This window comes from Vombatus ursinus, unplaced genomic scaffold (genome assembly GCF_900497805.2).
Source record: "Vombatus ursinus unplaced genomic scaffold, bare-nosed wombat genome assembly UNPS02010822.1, whole genome shotgun sequence".
Classification (NCBI taxonomy): Eukaryota; Metazoa; Chordata; class Mammalia; order Diprotodontia; family Vombatidae; genus Vombatus; species Vombatus ursinus.
In genome coordinates, this window is record NW_020950600.1 from 5,719,837 (window position 1) to 5,735,980 (window position 16,144).

The window sequence follows — 16,144 nt, forward strand, 5'->3', positions numbered from 1 at the left end:
ATGGGAAGAGAAATTAGTAATAATAGTGGTAGTTAGTAGTAGTAGTAATCATAGTCATAGGGTTAGTTAGTATTAGTACTAATAGTAGGTGGTAGTAGTAGTAGTAAGAGTAGGATGGGAAAAGCAGGAGTTAATAATAGTAGTAGTTAGTAATTGTAGTAATTAGGAGGAGGTTAGTAGTTAGTTGTAAAGGGAGGAGAAATTGGTAATAATAGTGGTAGTTACTGGTACTAGTAATAGTTAGTAGTATTAGTAATAGTAGTAGTAGGAAGAGGAGGAGGAGTTAGTAGTTATAATGAAAAGAGGAAGAGTGGGAGGAGGAGGAGTTAGTAATAGTAGTAGTCAGTACTAGTAGTAGTTAGTGGTTGTAGGACAAGGTGGGATGGGGGGAGGAGGATGAGTTAATAGTGTAGTAAAGGGGTAGTTAGTAGTAGTACTAGTAGTAGCACTAGTAGTAGTTAGGGGGAGGAGGAGGAGTTAGAAGTAATAGTAGTGGTAATTAGTAGTTAGTGGTAGTAGTAAGATGTGGGGCTGGAGGAGTAGTTAGTAGTGGTAATGGTAGTAGTTGTAACGGTGGTAGTGGGTAGAGGAGGGAGAGTAAGCATTCATACGGCACTTTCAGGTTTGCACTTTACAATTATTATCACATTTGATTCTCATAACAACCCTGAGAGGTTGATCCTATCATCATTCACATTTTACAGATGAAGAAACTGAGACAAACAGAAATTAAGTGACTTTCCCAGGGTCACAAAGTGAGTCTGTATCTGAGGCTGGATTTGAACTTGGGTGTTCTGGACTCCAGGTCCATTGCTCTGTCCTCTTTGCCCTCTAGCTGCTTTAGTTAGAATGTCTGCTAGTGGTAGTAGTGGTGGTGGTGGTGGTAGTAGTAGCAGTAATAAATAACATTTATATAATGTTTATCATGTGCCAGACACTTCAAAAATGTAATCTCATTTGGTCCTTACAACACTTGTGTGAAGTAGGATTGAAGTATTATTATCCCCATTTTACAGAAGAGGAAGCAGAGGCAGGCTGAGGTGAGGTGATTTCCCCCGAATAACGTATCTAATAAGCATCTGAGGCTGGATGTGAACCCAGGTCTTCTTTCCTCCACGCCCAGCGCTGCATCCAGTGTGCCTCCTCACTGAGTCTAGTTAGAATGTCTAGTAAATATCCAAAGTGAGAATCATGCATGGTTCTTTGTGAATCCATATCCAGCGGGGGTCTCTCAGCTGTGCCGACACAGAATGGTTTCATCCCTTGTGCCTGGATCACTCTTGTGTTAGCACCTTGTTCTTGGGCGCCATGGCAGATATGGGGTTACTTTGCCCCCAAGTGTCAATCATTCAGTCGGTCAGCAAACATTCAGTGCCAACTCTTTGCCCATGCATTCTAAAGATATAAAGAAAAACAAAAGCACTGCCCCTACCCTTGAGGAACCCCCATTCTTAAGAGGGAGACAGCATGCAATACAAGATACATACAGTGTAAATGGAAAGAGATCTTCAGAGAAGAAATCCTGTTTTTAGGGGGTGTCTTTGGAAGGCTGTGTGTTCCAGCATAAGAGTACCCAGTATGGAGTCAGAGGACGTAGGTTCAAGGCCCTGCCCTGTTACTTCCCATCTATGTGGCTTTGGGGAAATCATTCCAACTTCCTGGGCCTCAGTTTCCTCATCTGCACAGTTTGGGGGGCGCAAGGAAGGCCTGGGCTAGATGGCCTCCAAGATCCGGTGCCTTCTGGCTGGACGTCTATCTGTGCAGCTGGGATCTTGTTTTCTCCTTTCCTTGCACGGGGATTGTTTCTGTTTCTCTCCATCTATGAGGGGAGTGACTTTTTTCCCATCACTCTGATGATGATGATGATGATGATGGTGATGATGATGATGATGATGATGATGATGATGATGATGCTTAGCATTTATATAGCACTTTTTGGTTTGCAAAGTGCCTATCAATATTATATCACTAACAAATGATTAATCAATAATATTACAATATTATTTCATTTGATCCTCACAGCAATCCTGGGAGGGAGGTGCTATTATTATCCTGTTTTACAGATGAAGAAACTGAGGCAAGCAGAAATAAAGTGACTTGTCCAGGGTCACCCAGCTAGTCATGACTGAGGCTGGATTTTAACTTGGGTCTTTCTGACTCCAGTTCCATTGCTCTCACCTCTGTGCCCCCTAGCGGCCTTCTGGTGACCTGAACATCTGTTTCTCATCTAAGGCTCTCATCTTTCCTAGCACTGCATCTTTCCTAGCACTGCCTCTGCGCTTTCTTTGGCCCCAGAGATGTGCTGCATAGTCCCAACAAGTGGCCTTCCAGCCGCCACTCAAAGACCTCCAGGGAGTGGGGGTGTACCACCCACTGCACTACAGGACAGCTTTCCTCATTGGGAAGTCCTTCCTGACATCAAACCTAACTTGGCTGCTTTGGCCCTCTGGAGCCACGCAGAACAAGTCTATCCTCTCTTCTAAGTGCTCTTTCATTAACCGTTGTCATGTCCCCCTAAGCCTTTTCTTTTCTAGACTAAACATCCCTGGGTTCCTTCAGCTGAGCCTTGTATAACGTGGACTTCAGGCTCTTCACCATTGCCCTCCTTTTAGTTGTCCACAAGCCTCTCAACATCCTTCCTAAACTATGGTTTAACCCAATACTCCAGATGTGGAGTCACTGTTGCAGAGTATAAAGGAGTAGATTACCTTCTTGGCCCTGGATGCCATTCCTCTCCAGATATAGCCTCAGCTTGCATTACCTGTGGGGCTGCTGTATCCCCCTCAGTGACTCTCAGAGCTTGCATTCTGCTAAAACCTCCAGATCTTTTTCTGCTGATTCACAATTATGACAAATTATTGTTGCTTGATTTGCCAAAACTTTCAACATTTTGGTCCAACATGCCCTACACATCAGGCAAATCCCTCTTCCTCTTTACCTCTGTTTATCTCAACTGAAAAAGATGGCATTCCGATGGGATGCCCTCTGGGTACTTGTATCGCTGGAGGACTTTGTTTCCAACTAGATCCTTGGTTTATGCAGATCTGTGAAACCGTTGGCACCATCTGTCCTTGGACATCATTCAACCCTGACTTTTACTTATGGGCTTTGTTTTGACTTATTTGTCATAATTAATTCTCTACAGCTGAGTTCATTTCATCAACTGTTTGATGCAGTGAATGTTTCACCTACAAGCCAAAGCCACTGGAGTGGTAGTCACTGGGGGTTCAAAGAGAAAAGCAAAGCCACCCATCCCCTCTGGGAGTATCTTCTACTTGGGGGAATGGGGCACCAAGAGAGGGAGGTTCAGTCCTCCTGAGAAGAGCTGGTTCATCATCCGCTTCCCTGTTCCATTGTAATCTCCTCATGGGCAGGCACTGTCTTTTGCCCTTCTTTGAATCCCCAGCACTTAGCACAGCGCCTGGCACACAGTAGGCACTTAATAAATGTCGACTGATTTGACTAACTCCAGGGTCCATTGGGCTCTAACTAATGTGCCGCTGGTTCTCTTGCAGGACATCGACTGGGTGCAGACAGAGAAGCATGTGTTTGAACAGGCCTCCAGTAATCCATTCCTCGTGGGCCTGCACTCCTGCTTCCAGACGTCGAGTCGGTAAGCAAGCAGAGTGAGGGACTGCTCCCTTTCCTCCCTAACCGCAGGAACTTTGCTCCTTCTAAGACAAGGTGATTGCCCTCTGCAGAGGCTGTCAGAAAAGAAAAATAATAACAACAGTAATAATGGTGGTAGTAATTGATTTATTGACTTAATTATATTATGATTGTTATTGTTACTATTATTATTGCTAACATTTATATAGCACCTACTACGTGCCAGGCACTGTGCTAAGTGCTTTATAATGATGTTCTCATTTGATCCTCACAACAACCCTGGGAGGTAAATGCTGCCAGTACTTCCCATTACTCTCATTTTACAGATGAGGAAACTGAGACAAACAGAGGTGAAGAGACTTGCCCAGGGTCTGAGGCTGAATTTGAACTCAGGCCTTTCTGAATCCAGGGTCAGCGCTCAATGCACTGTAGCACCACCTAGACTTCCAAGAAAGTTAGGTTTGGCTTCCCCTGGGCTCCATCCAAATTAGTAAGCATTACCTAACCATCTGCCAGGTGCCAGATCCTCTGCTTGGCACCCGGGATCCAGAGAACTAAATGAAACCGATCCTGCCCTCAGAGAGCTTTCTATCTAGTTAAGGATAGGACATAACCAGAGGTAATATTGTTCAGTTGTTTCAGTCGTGTCTGACTCTTCATGACCCCGTCTGGGGTTTTCTTGGCAGAGATACCGGAGTGGTTTGCCATTTCCTTCTCCAGCTTATTTGACAGATGAGGAAACTGAGGCAAACAGGGTTGAGTGCCCTGCCCAGGGTCACGCAGCCCATAAGTGTCTGAGGCTGGATGCATCGTTTGCCTCTTGCCAGAGAAGAATAAAATAAGCCTGGGAAGGTCAGGGCACCCAGGTAACAGGCGGTGGGGCAGGGATTCCAAGCTCTGCACTTTTTGCATTTTACCCCCTTCGATGAACGTCCTCTGATGCCTCCGCTTCCTTCACTGACGACCATCTGATTGGTTTAAGGAATCACCTTGCGGGTGGTGACTTCCAGATTTTAAACTGTTCAGTGGATGAGTGCCGCGCCTCCTTTTTGCGTGCTGCCTTCAGGTCTTCTTTCGGCTCCCCGGAGTGCAGTGGGTTTGTGATGAGCTGTCTGGCGTTGGTGGGCTGCAGATGGGTGGACGTGATCAATTCCTAGACGGCATTCCCGACTCTCATCTGTTCCTGCAGACCATCTCTCCTTTCTGGGCTGTGCGTGTATGTGCACGTGTGCACGTGTGCCCCATTTAGCCACTCTTGACTTGCGCCTCCAATTCAGCATCATGGAATGGCCATTCCTGGGGTCTAATCTCAAGGCGGAGTGCAAGTGGTCGGCCAATGCCTAATAATATGCGACCTCTCTTGCCGTGAGTGTCTATTAGGCATGATATCGTTGACCCTCATATTCCAGGGAATAAGCCTCTCACTACTGGTGGGCAGGTAAAGCTTTTATAAAAGGCTAGTTCATTGTCAGGAGCCCTGGATTTGGACTCCAAGGACCCGGGTTAAGATCCTGGCTTTGCCACGTGCTCTGTGTGACCTGGGACACGCCGCTGCTGTGTGCCTCAGTTTCTTTGCTAGTTGAATTACTTGACCTAAGGATCAAATAAGATGCTGTATGGAAAGTGCTTTGCAAGCCTTGATAATGGCGTTTTCAGTGCCCCATTTGTGTTCATAGTAACAATTATTCTCATTCACATTCCAACCCTAAATCCCATGAGATCCTAAGTCATTCTGAATTAGGAAAACAGATCATAGGCTCATATAGCTCAAGTCTGAAGGGGACTCATTGATTGCATCCAGCTCTTTCATTTTATAGATAAGGAAATTGAGGCTCAGAGATGGGGAGTGACTTGCCCAAGGGAACACAGGTAAGGAAGACTTGAGTTCAGATTCAGCTTCAGACACTTACTGTATGACCCTGGGCAAGTCACTTAACTCTGTTTTCTGTTTGCCTCAGTTTCCTCATCTATAAAATGATCTGGTGAAGGAAACGGCAAACCACTCCAGTACATCTGCCAAGAAGTTCCCAAATGGTGTTATGACTGAATCACGGAGAGTCAGACATGGCTGAATAACAACACCGAAATGCTATTAAAACTTGAGAGACACCCTGTCTAGACAGTATCTGGGAGTTAACGTTCGAGGGAAAGGCTTTAGCACCTGGGGCGTTGGGGAGCAGTCCAGGGGTGAGGGACTGTCATAGTTCCCTCACAGAAGGTGGCATCTGAGCTGAGTCTTAGGGAACAAAAATATGAATTTACTTGACATGAGTCAACAGTTTGAGACAAAGTATAATTAGGTGCTAAATCATGTGTCATAGACAGTACAGTAGCAGCTTGTCACACTGGAGAGGGCATTGGATGTAGAGTAAGGAAGACCTGAGTTTGAATCCCAGCTCAGACACTTACTATGTAGTGGCCCTGGACATGTCATTCAACCTCTCCATACCTCAGTTTACCCATCTGTAAGTGGGAATAATGGAAGCACCTACATCACACTATTGACTTCCCAAGCTTCCATCATGTCTCAGCTAAAATCCCACTTGCTACAGGAGGTTTTGCCTGATTCCCCCTAATACTAATGCTTTCCAATCTCTGATTATTTCCCATTTGTCTTTTATAGAGTTTGTTTCTATGTGCTTATTTTTGATTGGGCAGGACAAACTCCCCAGCAATGAGAATTTGTTCCAAAGTAGGATGGGCAGTTTCTGAAGGTAGTGAGTTTCCCCCTTACTGGAAGGCTTCAGGCAATATCTGGAGGACCACTGGTCGTGATGCCATAGAGTGCGTCCTTTTCCAGTTATGAATGAATGAAAAGGATTTATTAAGTGTTTACTCTACCAGGGGATTATATTCTTGAATATGTTGAACTGGTTGGCCATTGAGATCATATCCAGCTCTTTCACATTCTACAATAAGAAAACAAAAGAAAGACCTGTCCACAGAGGCAGAGAGGGAACTTTGAGTCTGGGATGTCGCAAAGATGGTGAGTGGAGGGGCAGCTAGGTGGTGCAGTGGATAGAGCACCGGCCCTGAAGTCAGGAGGACCTGAGTTCAAATCTGGCCTCAGATCAAACACTTGACACTTACTAGCTGTGTGACCCTTGGCAAGTCACTTAACTCTAATTGCCTCACCAAAAAAAAAAAAAGGGACGGTGAGTAAAGCCACACGCCCTTTCTAGTAACAGTGGCAGGGTTGACTTCAGTGCCGTTCCTTGAGGAAGATGTCAAGACCAGAAAGAGCGAGCGTCCATGGAGCAAAATGATATTGTCGTCAGATGGCCCGGAACCTGCTGGCAGTAATTAATGTAACGTGTGAGGTGTCATGCCAAGTTTCAGGGAAACTTAGTTGTCCGGATTGGCTGGAAAATAGAATGCCTGAATTAGAGAGTAATGGAAAATAGAAAAGCAGGTGGACCTCAGATTAGGATTGACCTTAAATTCCATGCTAAGGATTTCTTATTTTATCAGAGGGTCAGTTGGAGCCACTGGACTTTACTGAGCTGAGGAGTGATGTGGTCCAACTTGAACCTTAGGAAAGTCACTTTGCTAGCACGTTGGAGAGCTAATTGGAAAGAGGACAGAGTTGGTAGAGTTAGGGTATTAAGCCCAGGGAGCCCCATAATGTGGCCATTTCAGTAATCCAAGCGTGAGGTGATGAGGTCCTGAATTTGGGTGGTGTTTGCATGAATCTGCATGAAGGGGCAGATGGGAGAAATGCTGTGCTTGTGGACAGCTGTTGGTCGTACAGAGAAGGCATGCCCATGTCTCTGACCAGCTTGTTGTCTCCACCCCCTCCACTCCCCCTCCCCACCCCCTCAAACTGGCTCCTGTCAGTTAATAGCCCTGTGAACAAAGGAGTAAACAGAAGCATCCTGCTTTGTTCCCTGGGATTCTTCTTCTCTGAGGAAGAACAATATAACAAATCCAAAACAAAGCCCAATTGTAGTACAAATTGTAGTATTACAGGTATGAATTTTAATTATATGCATCAGTTATATGCTGTGACCCAGGTCCTAGGAATCAATGTTTTTGACTACTCAGCCAAAGGTTACATCTCTTTGAGTCATCCTACAGCTCAGCCCGGTCCTTAAACGGCCAGGGCTTCTCCCAAGCAGCCCCCAGCCCTGAAACTCCCATCAGGGTTTAACCCTAGGTCTAAGCTGAGCAGACCTGCCCCTTCCTTTTGTGAATCAGGAACCAAGGACAGTGTTTTAACTTCGTTACATCCAGGACAGGTAACTGTGCTCCCAGGAGCACCAGCATGATGAAAAAGAAAGGCTTCCAGAAATATGATTGATCAGATTCAGTTGGGCTAAGGTCAGTTATGCTCAGGAGTCCCTAATGGTAGCAGTAGCCACCTGCCAAATAAATTAGTGAGTAAAATATTTGGTGAACTGCCCAGGATCTAAAAGTTGGAGACCTCTGCCGTCCTTTCTAGCTCTCTGTCCCCTTGCCCTTTGCTAGGTCCTATAACATCAGAACAGTGCAAAAGTAGAATCAATCCATTGGCCAGCAAGCGTTTATTAAGTACCTACTATGTGCCAGGCACCATGCTAATTACTGGAGATAAAAAGAAGGGCACAAACAGGGGAGCTTACAATCTATTGGGAATCAACATTCAATCAACTATGTATCCTAAGCTATACAGTATAAATGGGTGGTAATCTCAGAGGGAAGGTACTACCAATGGGAAAGGACCAGGAAGGACCTCCTTTAGAAGGTGGGATTTGAGTTGAGTCTTAAAGGAAGGTGTGGAAATAAAAGTATAGGCCCTGGTATAGAGGTGGCATTCTAGATATAGGTAATAGCCAATGAAAAGGTATGGAGGTGGAGTGCTGTGGGCTGGAAATACCAGGGAGGCCAGGATGGTGGAATCATTGAATACGTAAAGGGCAGTAAAATGTTAGAAGACTGGAGAGCTCTCATCTTGTGTTCTACTTTAAAGGTCCTCTGACCCTAGAACCAATGCTTCTTCTCCTGCACCAACATGGCCTTGGAGATCCCTTCTCTGATTCTGGGATTCTGAACGGGTCACTTGAGCAAAGCTAATAAATAGAGTTCTGACCTGGGGGCGGGGGGAGCGGAGGAACTTCCGTGAAGCATTTGGCCTTACACTTTGGGCATTCTTTGCCATTCTTTGCGTTGGTCTTCGAGGACTGGTGAGCACCCCTGCATGTTCTGTCTAGCTCTCCCTTGACTTTGCTGCTTTGTCCCGCAATGAACCTGGAGCACCTGTGTATATGACGTGAGCCTGTTGCCGTGTCAATGATGTTAATGACCATAAATAAAGCATTATGATCTAACTGCAGGCTCAGGCCAAAGCTGGAAAAATAGCCGGACAGATAGAATTCTAGAGCCCACACTATTCGCTGTGCTTCTCTATCCCTATACTGGCAATGTACTTACATTGGAGCGGGGGAGACAAGAACATAAATAAGCACATTCAGCATAAATTTAAAGTGATTAAAATATAATTTGAAATTAAATAGTAGGAGATGAGGTAGTCAGGGAGGGAGGAATCAGGAAAAGCTTCAGGCCCAAGATGATGCCTGAGCTTCATCTCAGCCAGAGATCAGGTGCCCCTGAGGTCGCTTCCAACTGTCTGACTCCATCATTCTTTGACCTCATGGAGGGGATGGGATGTGAGCTGGGCCGTGACATGTAGCAAACCATTATGGTCTGTTTACTAGACAATTAGTGAGATAATGAAAATAGATAAAAATGATGAAATGAAATAATATTTATAAAATCACTTAGTTCAGAGCCAGGTATATAGTAGGCATGATATAAATGCTTATTTTCTTCTTCCCTCCCTCTCCCAATGAGGAAACCATCCTTGACTTTTACTAAGTCAGAGCATGGTACATTTAAGGGAATAAGAGGAGACATGGTTTAGATTTGGAGAGTGAGGAACAGAATTGGGAGGGATATTGCATACACTGTCAGACAAGATCAGTGTGTTGGTTAGTTTTTCTGAGCTGCTTTTTTTTCCTTCTGTTACACAGCATAGCTCTTTGCGGAGGGGAGAAGTAGAAATAAATGTGATGGGTGAAAACAAAAACTGCAAATTAATTAATGACTCTCTGACTCTGAGAGATGAGAGGGGCCTTACATGCTGCCCTGAGACATTGCCTAGTTCAATGGGGGCCAGATTAAAATGTAATAGGGAAATATTTAACAAAATAAATAAAAACACAATAGAACATAGATAATGTTAATATGTGGTTTTCTAAGTTCATATTTCAATCATTAACATTTACTAAGTTTCTACTAGGTACCAGGTACTGTGCTAAATTCTGCAGATAAAAAAAGGGGCAAAAGAAAGCCGTGCCCTCAAGGAACTTACAATCTAATATTAATTAGATTGTAATTAATTAAACTAATATTAGTTTACATCAATATTATAATAGTATGTAATATATACTATTATAATATTAATTATTAAAATAATATTAATTTAACCATCCTTATGTATGGTTTAGGCTCCATTTCTACTTGAGTTTGACACCAGTGATCTAATCTAAACTATTCATCCATTTGACAGACATTCAGTAAGTGCCTGCCCTATACCAGGTACCATGTTTGATGCTGAAGATAGAAAGACAATGAGGAAATAGCATTTGCCTTCAATGAGTTTACATTTGACTGAAGTGAAAAAACATGTGACAGAGAACTAAAAAGGAAATATAAACTAAGTAATTGGGGAGGGGACATCTTAAAGCACTGACAGCTGGGGGCTTTTTGTAGGAGGATGCATTTGAGTTAAGTCTGAAAGCGATCTAGGTGAGGAAGGGAGAGCACTCTGGGTGTGAGGTACAGGCCAGGGGAAGGCATGGAGGGAGGTGAGTGAAGAGCACGTCCAGGGAATGGAAGCTGTGTGAGCGAGCTTAGTGGGAGATGAGTCTTGAAGCCAGACCATGAAAAGCTTTACATGTTACAGGAGTCGACGTGTGATGCTGCAGTTAGTAGGGAGTCACTGAGGTTTGTAGAGCCAAAGGATGACGTGGTCAGGCACGTACCTTAGGTATGTCCCCCTTGGAAATTAGGTGGGGGATGGATCAGAAAGGAATAGTCTGGAAGCAGAGAGACAAGTACAGAAGCCACCATACTAGTCCTTAGCCTTGTCAATGAAGGGAACAGGCCAGTGTAAGATGTTGTGGAGGTTGAATTGAGAAGGTGGTGATCTATTAGATATGTGGGATGGACGAGAGTGAGATGTTGACGCTAACTGAGGTTTAAATATAGAATAGTGGTGCCCTTCACGGGGAATTGGGAAGCTCAGATGAGGAGAAAGTTTTGAGAAGGAAGATCATTAAGTTTTGTTTTGGCCGTGTTGAATTTGAGGTGCCTGCAGGATATCCGGGTACAGATGATCAACAGGCCTTGGACATCAGGAGAAAGACCAGGGCTAGACATGAATCTGGAGGTCATCTACAAACATGGGAAGGGATGTGAGCACTGAGATCAACCAATCAATCAATAAACATTTATTGAGCACCTACTGTGTGCAGACCTCACTGTGTTAAGCACTGGTGTTGGGAGAAAGTGCAAAGGGCCCAGGACAGAGCCATCCATAGTTATGGATCAGGGCATAAGTGATGATCCCAGAGGAGACTGAGACAGAGTGGTCAGAGAAGGGGGAGGGGAAACAGAAAGAGAGCCATGTTCCAGAAACCCAGAGAGTGTCCAGCACAAGTGGCTGGTCAAGTGTGCTGATGCTTCGGGGAGGGCAAGATGGATGTCAAGATGACAAACAGTTTTTACCCTTAGGAAGGTTACATTCTACTGGAAAAATGGCTGGCTGGCTGGCTGAATATGGGATCCAGGGAAGAGCAGGTCCAGAATCCTATAATCTCAGGAGAGAGGTGGTGGGCTGTGGGTGTGGAATGGTGCATATGTGACTGTGCTTCTTGGTTACAAGGGAGGGGTCTACAAAGAAGGGAGTCTTTGGGAATCTCTAGTGCAAGGAGCAAAAAGCATTAATAAAACTTTAAGAAAAAGAAGATTAAAAGGGCACATTTCCGTTTTAAATGTATAAGTCGGTTTGTCATTGTCAGAATTTAAAACTCCAGCTTAGGAGGAAGGGTTTGGAATGGCTCACCTGCCAGATGGTGACAGACCAAACGGCCTGTTCTCCCGCACTTTGCATCTACATTGCCTAAAATGCTGAAAACTCAGTTCAAAAGCACAGGGAGAAGACGGTTAGTCAGACCAGCTCTAATGAGCTAGGGGCCCCCAGGTGGCACAGTGAATAGCGTCCCAGGTCTGGAGTCAAGAAGACCTGAGTTCACATCTGGCTTCAGACACTCACTATCTATGCGGACCGAATAACTTCCCAGTGGCAGCTCTCCAAGGCTGTGAGTTTCAGGACAGGTGCTCATCGGCATTGATAGAAGGAAGTCCCTCCCTGGGAAGTCCTTACACTGGTGAGATCACAGGTGTGGACTAAAAAACCCAAACTCTTCCATTCCTGTCTTATTCTTATGTATTCTTCTGTTTGTCGTGCCAGTCTGATCATGGGGTCTCAAAGTCCGTGCCCGTGGATAGAGAGCTCTTGGAGGACTGAACAAGTGGGAAAGGCTTTGGCCACCTGTCTTACATAGAAGGGCAAAAGACAGTCCCTGATCTCACCTCACTTTTTACTGCTGAAGGAAGAGCTCACGTTCTTCCAGCTGAGAATCCATTGATGATGGATTAAGCTTCCTTTCCCTGGCATGGGAATCGGCCCAGTTTCCTGCCTGTTGGAAGCAGGTCACCCTCCTTTATGATGAGGAGGGGGGCAGGGAGACTGATCCATCAGGCTTGTTTTTCCCCCTCCTTTCCCTCCTGACCTTGTTGAGGCTGAATTAGCCTTGTCAGTAACCTGATGGTTCTCTTTGGCTGGGTCGTGTTTCATTTCCTATTCTCAGGCATATTGTTTCTGATCTTGATAACTGTCAGCAGAGGGCTCTCAGATCGAGGTATTTCTCAGATTTTTTTAGAGCGTCTTCCTCGACCACCCTCTGAATCCCCTTTCCCACGGGGATGGCCGTTCTCTGATTCAGAAAGCACTTGGGAATTTAGCGGCCTGCCAGGTGCATCTCCTTGCTCAGATTGTCTTGTTTTTATCTATCTGTGTATTCTCCAATAGAATGTAGACTCCTTGGGAGGAGGGACTGCTTTTGTTTGTCTGGTACCTCCCACTCGGCATCCGGCACTGTGCACACAGTAGGCACCTAATTAATACTTGTCTCGAATCCGACTGGTAGCTGGTCTTAGGCAGATGTCAAGTTAATGTGTCCCTGGGTGACGTGAGACTCTTTATAGCTCTCAACTGCCTTTGCCTTGGGAGAAGAACCTCACCCTAATCCTAGAGTATCAGGGAGAGCTGGGAGGACTCCCTGCCATTGCTCCTTAGTCAATAAGCATTCAGTAGGCACCTTCTGTATGCCAGGCACTGTGCTAAGTGCAAAGCAATACGAAGAAGGGCAAAAGACGGTCCCTGCTCTCAAGAAGCTAACAGTCTAAGTGTCTTGTAGAATGACTCTGCTCCTTCTTTTACTAATCCTTTTAAGTGGTATTGCGCCAAGGGTCTGTGCCCTTCCAGGCTGCTGAGCTGTATGCATTTATGTTGTTGTATTAGGGACGGCTGGGTGTCAGAGTTCAAATCCAGCCTCAGATACTTCCTAGCTTTGTGACCCTGGGCAAGTCACTTCACCACTGTTTGCCTCAGTTTCCTTATCTGTAAAAGGGAATAATAATAGCACTTCCCTCCCAGGGTTGTGGTGAGACCCGAATGAGATAATATTTGTAAAGCACCTAGCACAGTGACCGGCACATAGTAGGGTCTATATAAACGTTAGCTATTATTATCTGTGAGCAGATTGTATTCCTCTGCTAGAATGGAAACTCTCTGGAAGCAGCTCCATGAGGTTGGAGGCCACACTCTCTTTAAACTAGAGGCAGCTAAGGGGAATGGTGGGTAACGTGCTGGGCCTGGAGTTAGGGAGACCTGCCTCAGACACTCTGGGCCACCCTAGGGAAGTTATTTCACCTGTGCCTGCCCTCCTGATCCTAGCACAGTGCTCTACACTTAATCATTAGGTACCAAGCAAATGAATGAATGAATGAATGAATGTTTTTCATGAATAGCTCATCCCCTCCCCACAGTGGCCTCTCTTGTTGACTCTCTTGTCTCTTTCTGCTTTTCCTCCTTCCCTTCTCTAAATCATCTCTCTTGTCCCATGCACTTTTCATATAAATATGCTGGCTATGGCTGGTCTGTGTTTTCCAGTGAGTGGATGCCGACTTTGCTTGGGTGAGAGAGAGGGGAGATCAGAAGGACCCTGTCATGAGACAAGAGACAGCATTTCTGAAAGGCTCAGATGCTGCCTTTTCCATGTGTGTCTGTTTCTGAGTTCTCCAAATGTGATCAAATCAAGTCCAGGCATGCCCAAAAAATGCGATGTGTCTTCCATGTTCCCCAATACATCTCTGATCTCATTAATAACAGGAAGCCTTGCTGACATTTATATAAGCACCTACTATGTGCCAAGCACCATGTTAGGTTCTAGGGACACAATTGGTCAATCCATCAGCATTAATTGAGTGCCTATTAAAAGAAAGGCAGCCTCCGCCAGCCCGCAGCTTATGTCTTAGACTAGATACAACCTGCCCACCCCACCAATGAGTAAAGACAGGAAATAGAACAAATAAATCCTAGGGATTTGGAGGCAGTGAGCGTTAATAACTAGGGGTGTGGGTTGGGGGGGAATCAGGGGAGGCCATTTGTAGACACTGGAGCTGAGCCTGGATGGGAGCTGGGAGCTCCGAGAGACCGAGGTAGAGGAGGGAGGACATTCCGGGTGTGGAATCGATGCAAAGGCCTGGAGGCTGGAGATGAGCATCACAGTCCTGGGATGCTGGTGGGGCTCAAAGTCCCCTGGGGCCTCGACATCAGGAATCTCCTTCAGAGTGAGTGGGCGAGCTCCCGTCGGACCTTGTTGTTCATCCGGAAGCCTAGGCGACCAGCTTTGTTTACCAGTCCCAATGCCGAATGACTTGGAACTCTTTCAGCAAATTGCATGCACGTGCAAGGGACAGAGATTTCTGTCTTCTGATTTCTAGAATGACCCCATTTAGCATCCCCAGTTTCTCCATTGACAATATTTGAGTGAAAACCTAGCTTGATAGGCCCACGGAAATCCAAAAGGCTCATGCTCTTGGTATCTGGGCTTCTTCATCACTTGACCCTTGGTGCCTGGGAGGAATGGTTGCGTGTGCCGCTTCTCCCCCTTCCTGCAAAATACACGTGGTGAATGAACTTCGGCCAATCACAAGATCCCCAAGATTATGGGCTCCAATCACAGCCTTCTTTGGAATGGGATCATTCTATTTCATTCAACCCAGCAAGGATTTATTTAACACGTACCTTCATGCCAAGGCTCAAAAACAAAACAGAAAATGGCTCCTGCCCTCAGGGAGCTTATATTCTATCAAGGGCAAGCAACATGTACAAAGAGAAACAAATACAAGCTGCTTTGAAGAGGGCGAAGCCACCAACACTCTAGGGGATCTGGAAGGCTTCCCCTTCCCTGGAAGGTATCCCATATGGGCCTCGAAGGCCGCTTACGATTCAGAGAGACGGATGTGACGAGGGAAGGCATTTTAGACATGGGTGGTAGTTTGTGCAAAGAAATGGGTAATGGAGTGCTGGGTCTGGAAATTGCAAGTAAATCTAAAGAATGTGCAGATCCTTTAAAAACAAACATATTTACAAAATAGTTGGAGCAAATAGTCCCCTTGAGAGGATAAACAGGGCGTCATCCAGGTGACTGCTTCAAACAAAATGGTGCTCATTCCAATATATGTTTTGGTTTGGTTTAAGATTTTTAAAAAGTCTCGTTCCTTTAAGGTTCATTTCCAGTTGTCTGTAGAGGGTGGCTTATGAAACTTCTGCTGAAGTATTTTTCTTGGTGGGTTCTTTTCCTCCCCTGCAATATGGTTTCCCCATCAAATCTAAGCTGCTACAGATTGAATTGTGCCGGAAACATCAGAGTTCCTTCTTCCCCGGGGGAGCTAGCTGCCTGCTGCTGATGAGATCTTCTCTCTTCCAGATTATTCCTTGTCATCGAGTATGTGAATGGAGGGGATCTCATGTTTCATATGCAAAGGCAAAGAAAGCTTCCGGAGGAGCACGCCAGGTATGTTGCAGGCAGCGCTCTGTCCCTGGTGTTGTCACCAATGACAATTGGAAAACCAGATGCTGTTTGGATAGAATGCTAATGAAGAATTGCATTTAATCAGTGCCTCGTCTCTCTACCCATCTTTTTAAAGTTGGTTCTCTAAGCATTTTACAGATAACATCTCTTATTCTCACAATAGTCCTGGGAACTAGGTGCCATTAGCCCCATTTTATGAAGAAACTGAGGCTCAGAGACATTAAGGTGACTTGACCTGGGTCACCTGGACAGGATTCGTACTGGTCTTACTGATCTTAGGCACTCTGTGTGTGTGTGTGTGTGTGTGTGTGTGTGTGTGTGTGTGTGTGTGT

The 16,144-nt window shown here is 45.4% G+C and overlaps 1 protein-coding gene across 1 annotated transcript in view; it reads left to right on the forward strand.

Annotated features, from left to right (window-relative positions):
* PRKCZ (protein kinase C zeta) overlaps positions 1-16,144 on the forward strand; it is a 243,018-nt gene that overhangs the window by 200,036 nt on the left and 26,838 nt on the right. Inside the window, exons 11-12 of the mRNA XM_027855466.1 lie at positions 3,516-3,613; positions 15,708-15,794. Coding sequence (XP_027711267.1) covers positions 3,516-3,613; positions 15,708-15,794 — 185 coding nt within the window. The remainder of the gene's footprint in view (positions 1-3,515; positions 3,614-15,707; positions 15,795-16,144) is intronic.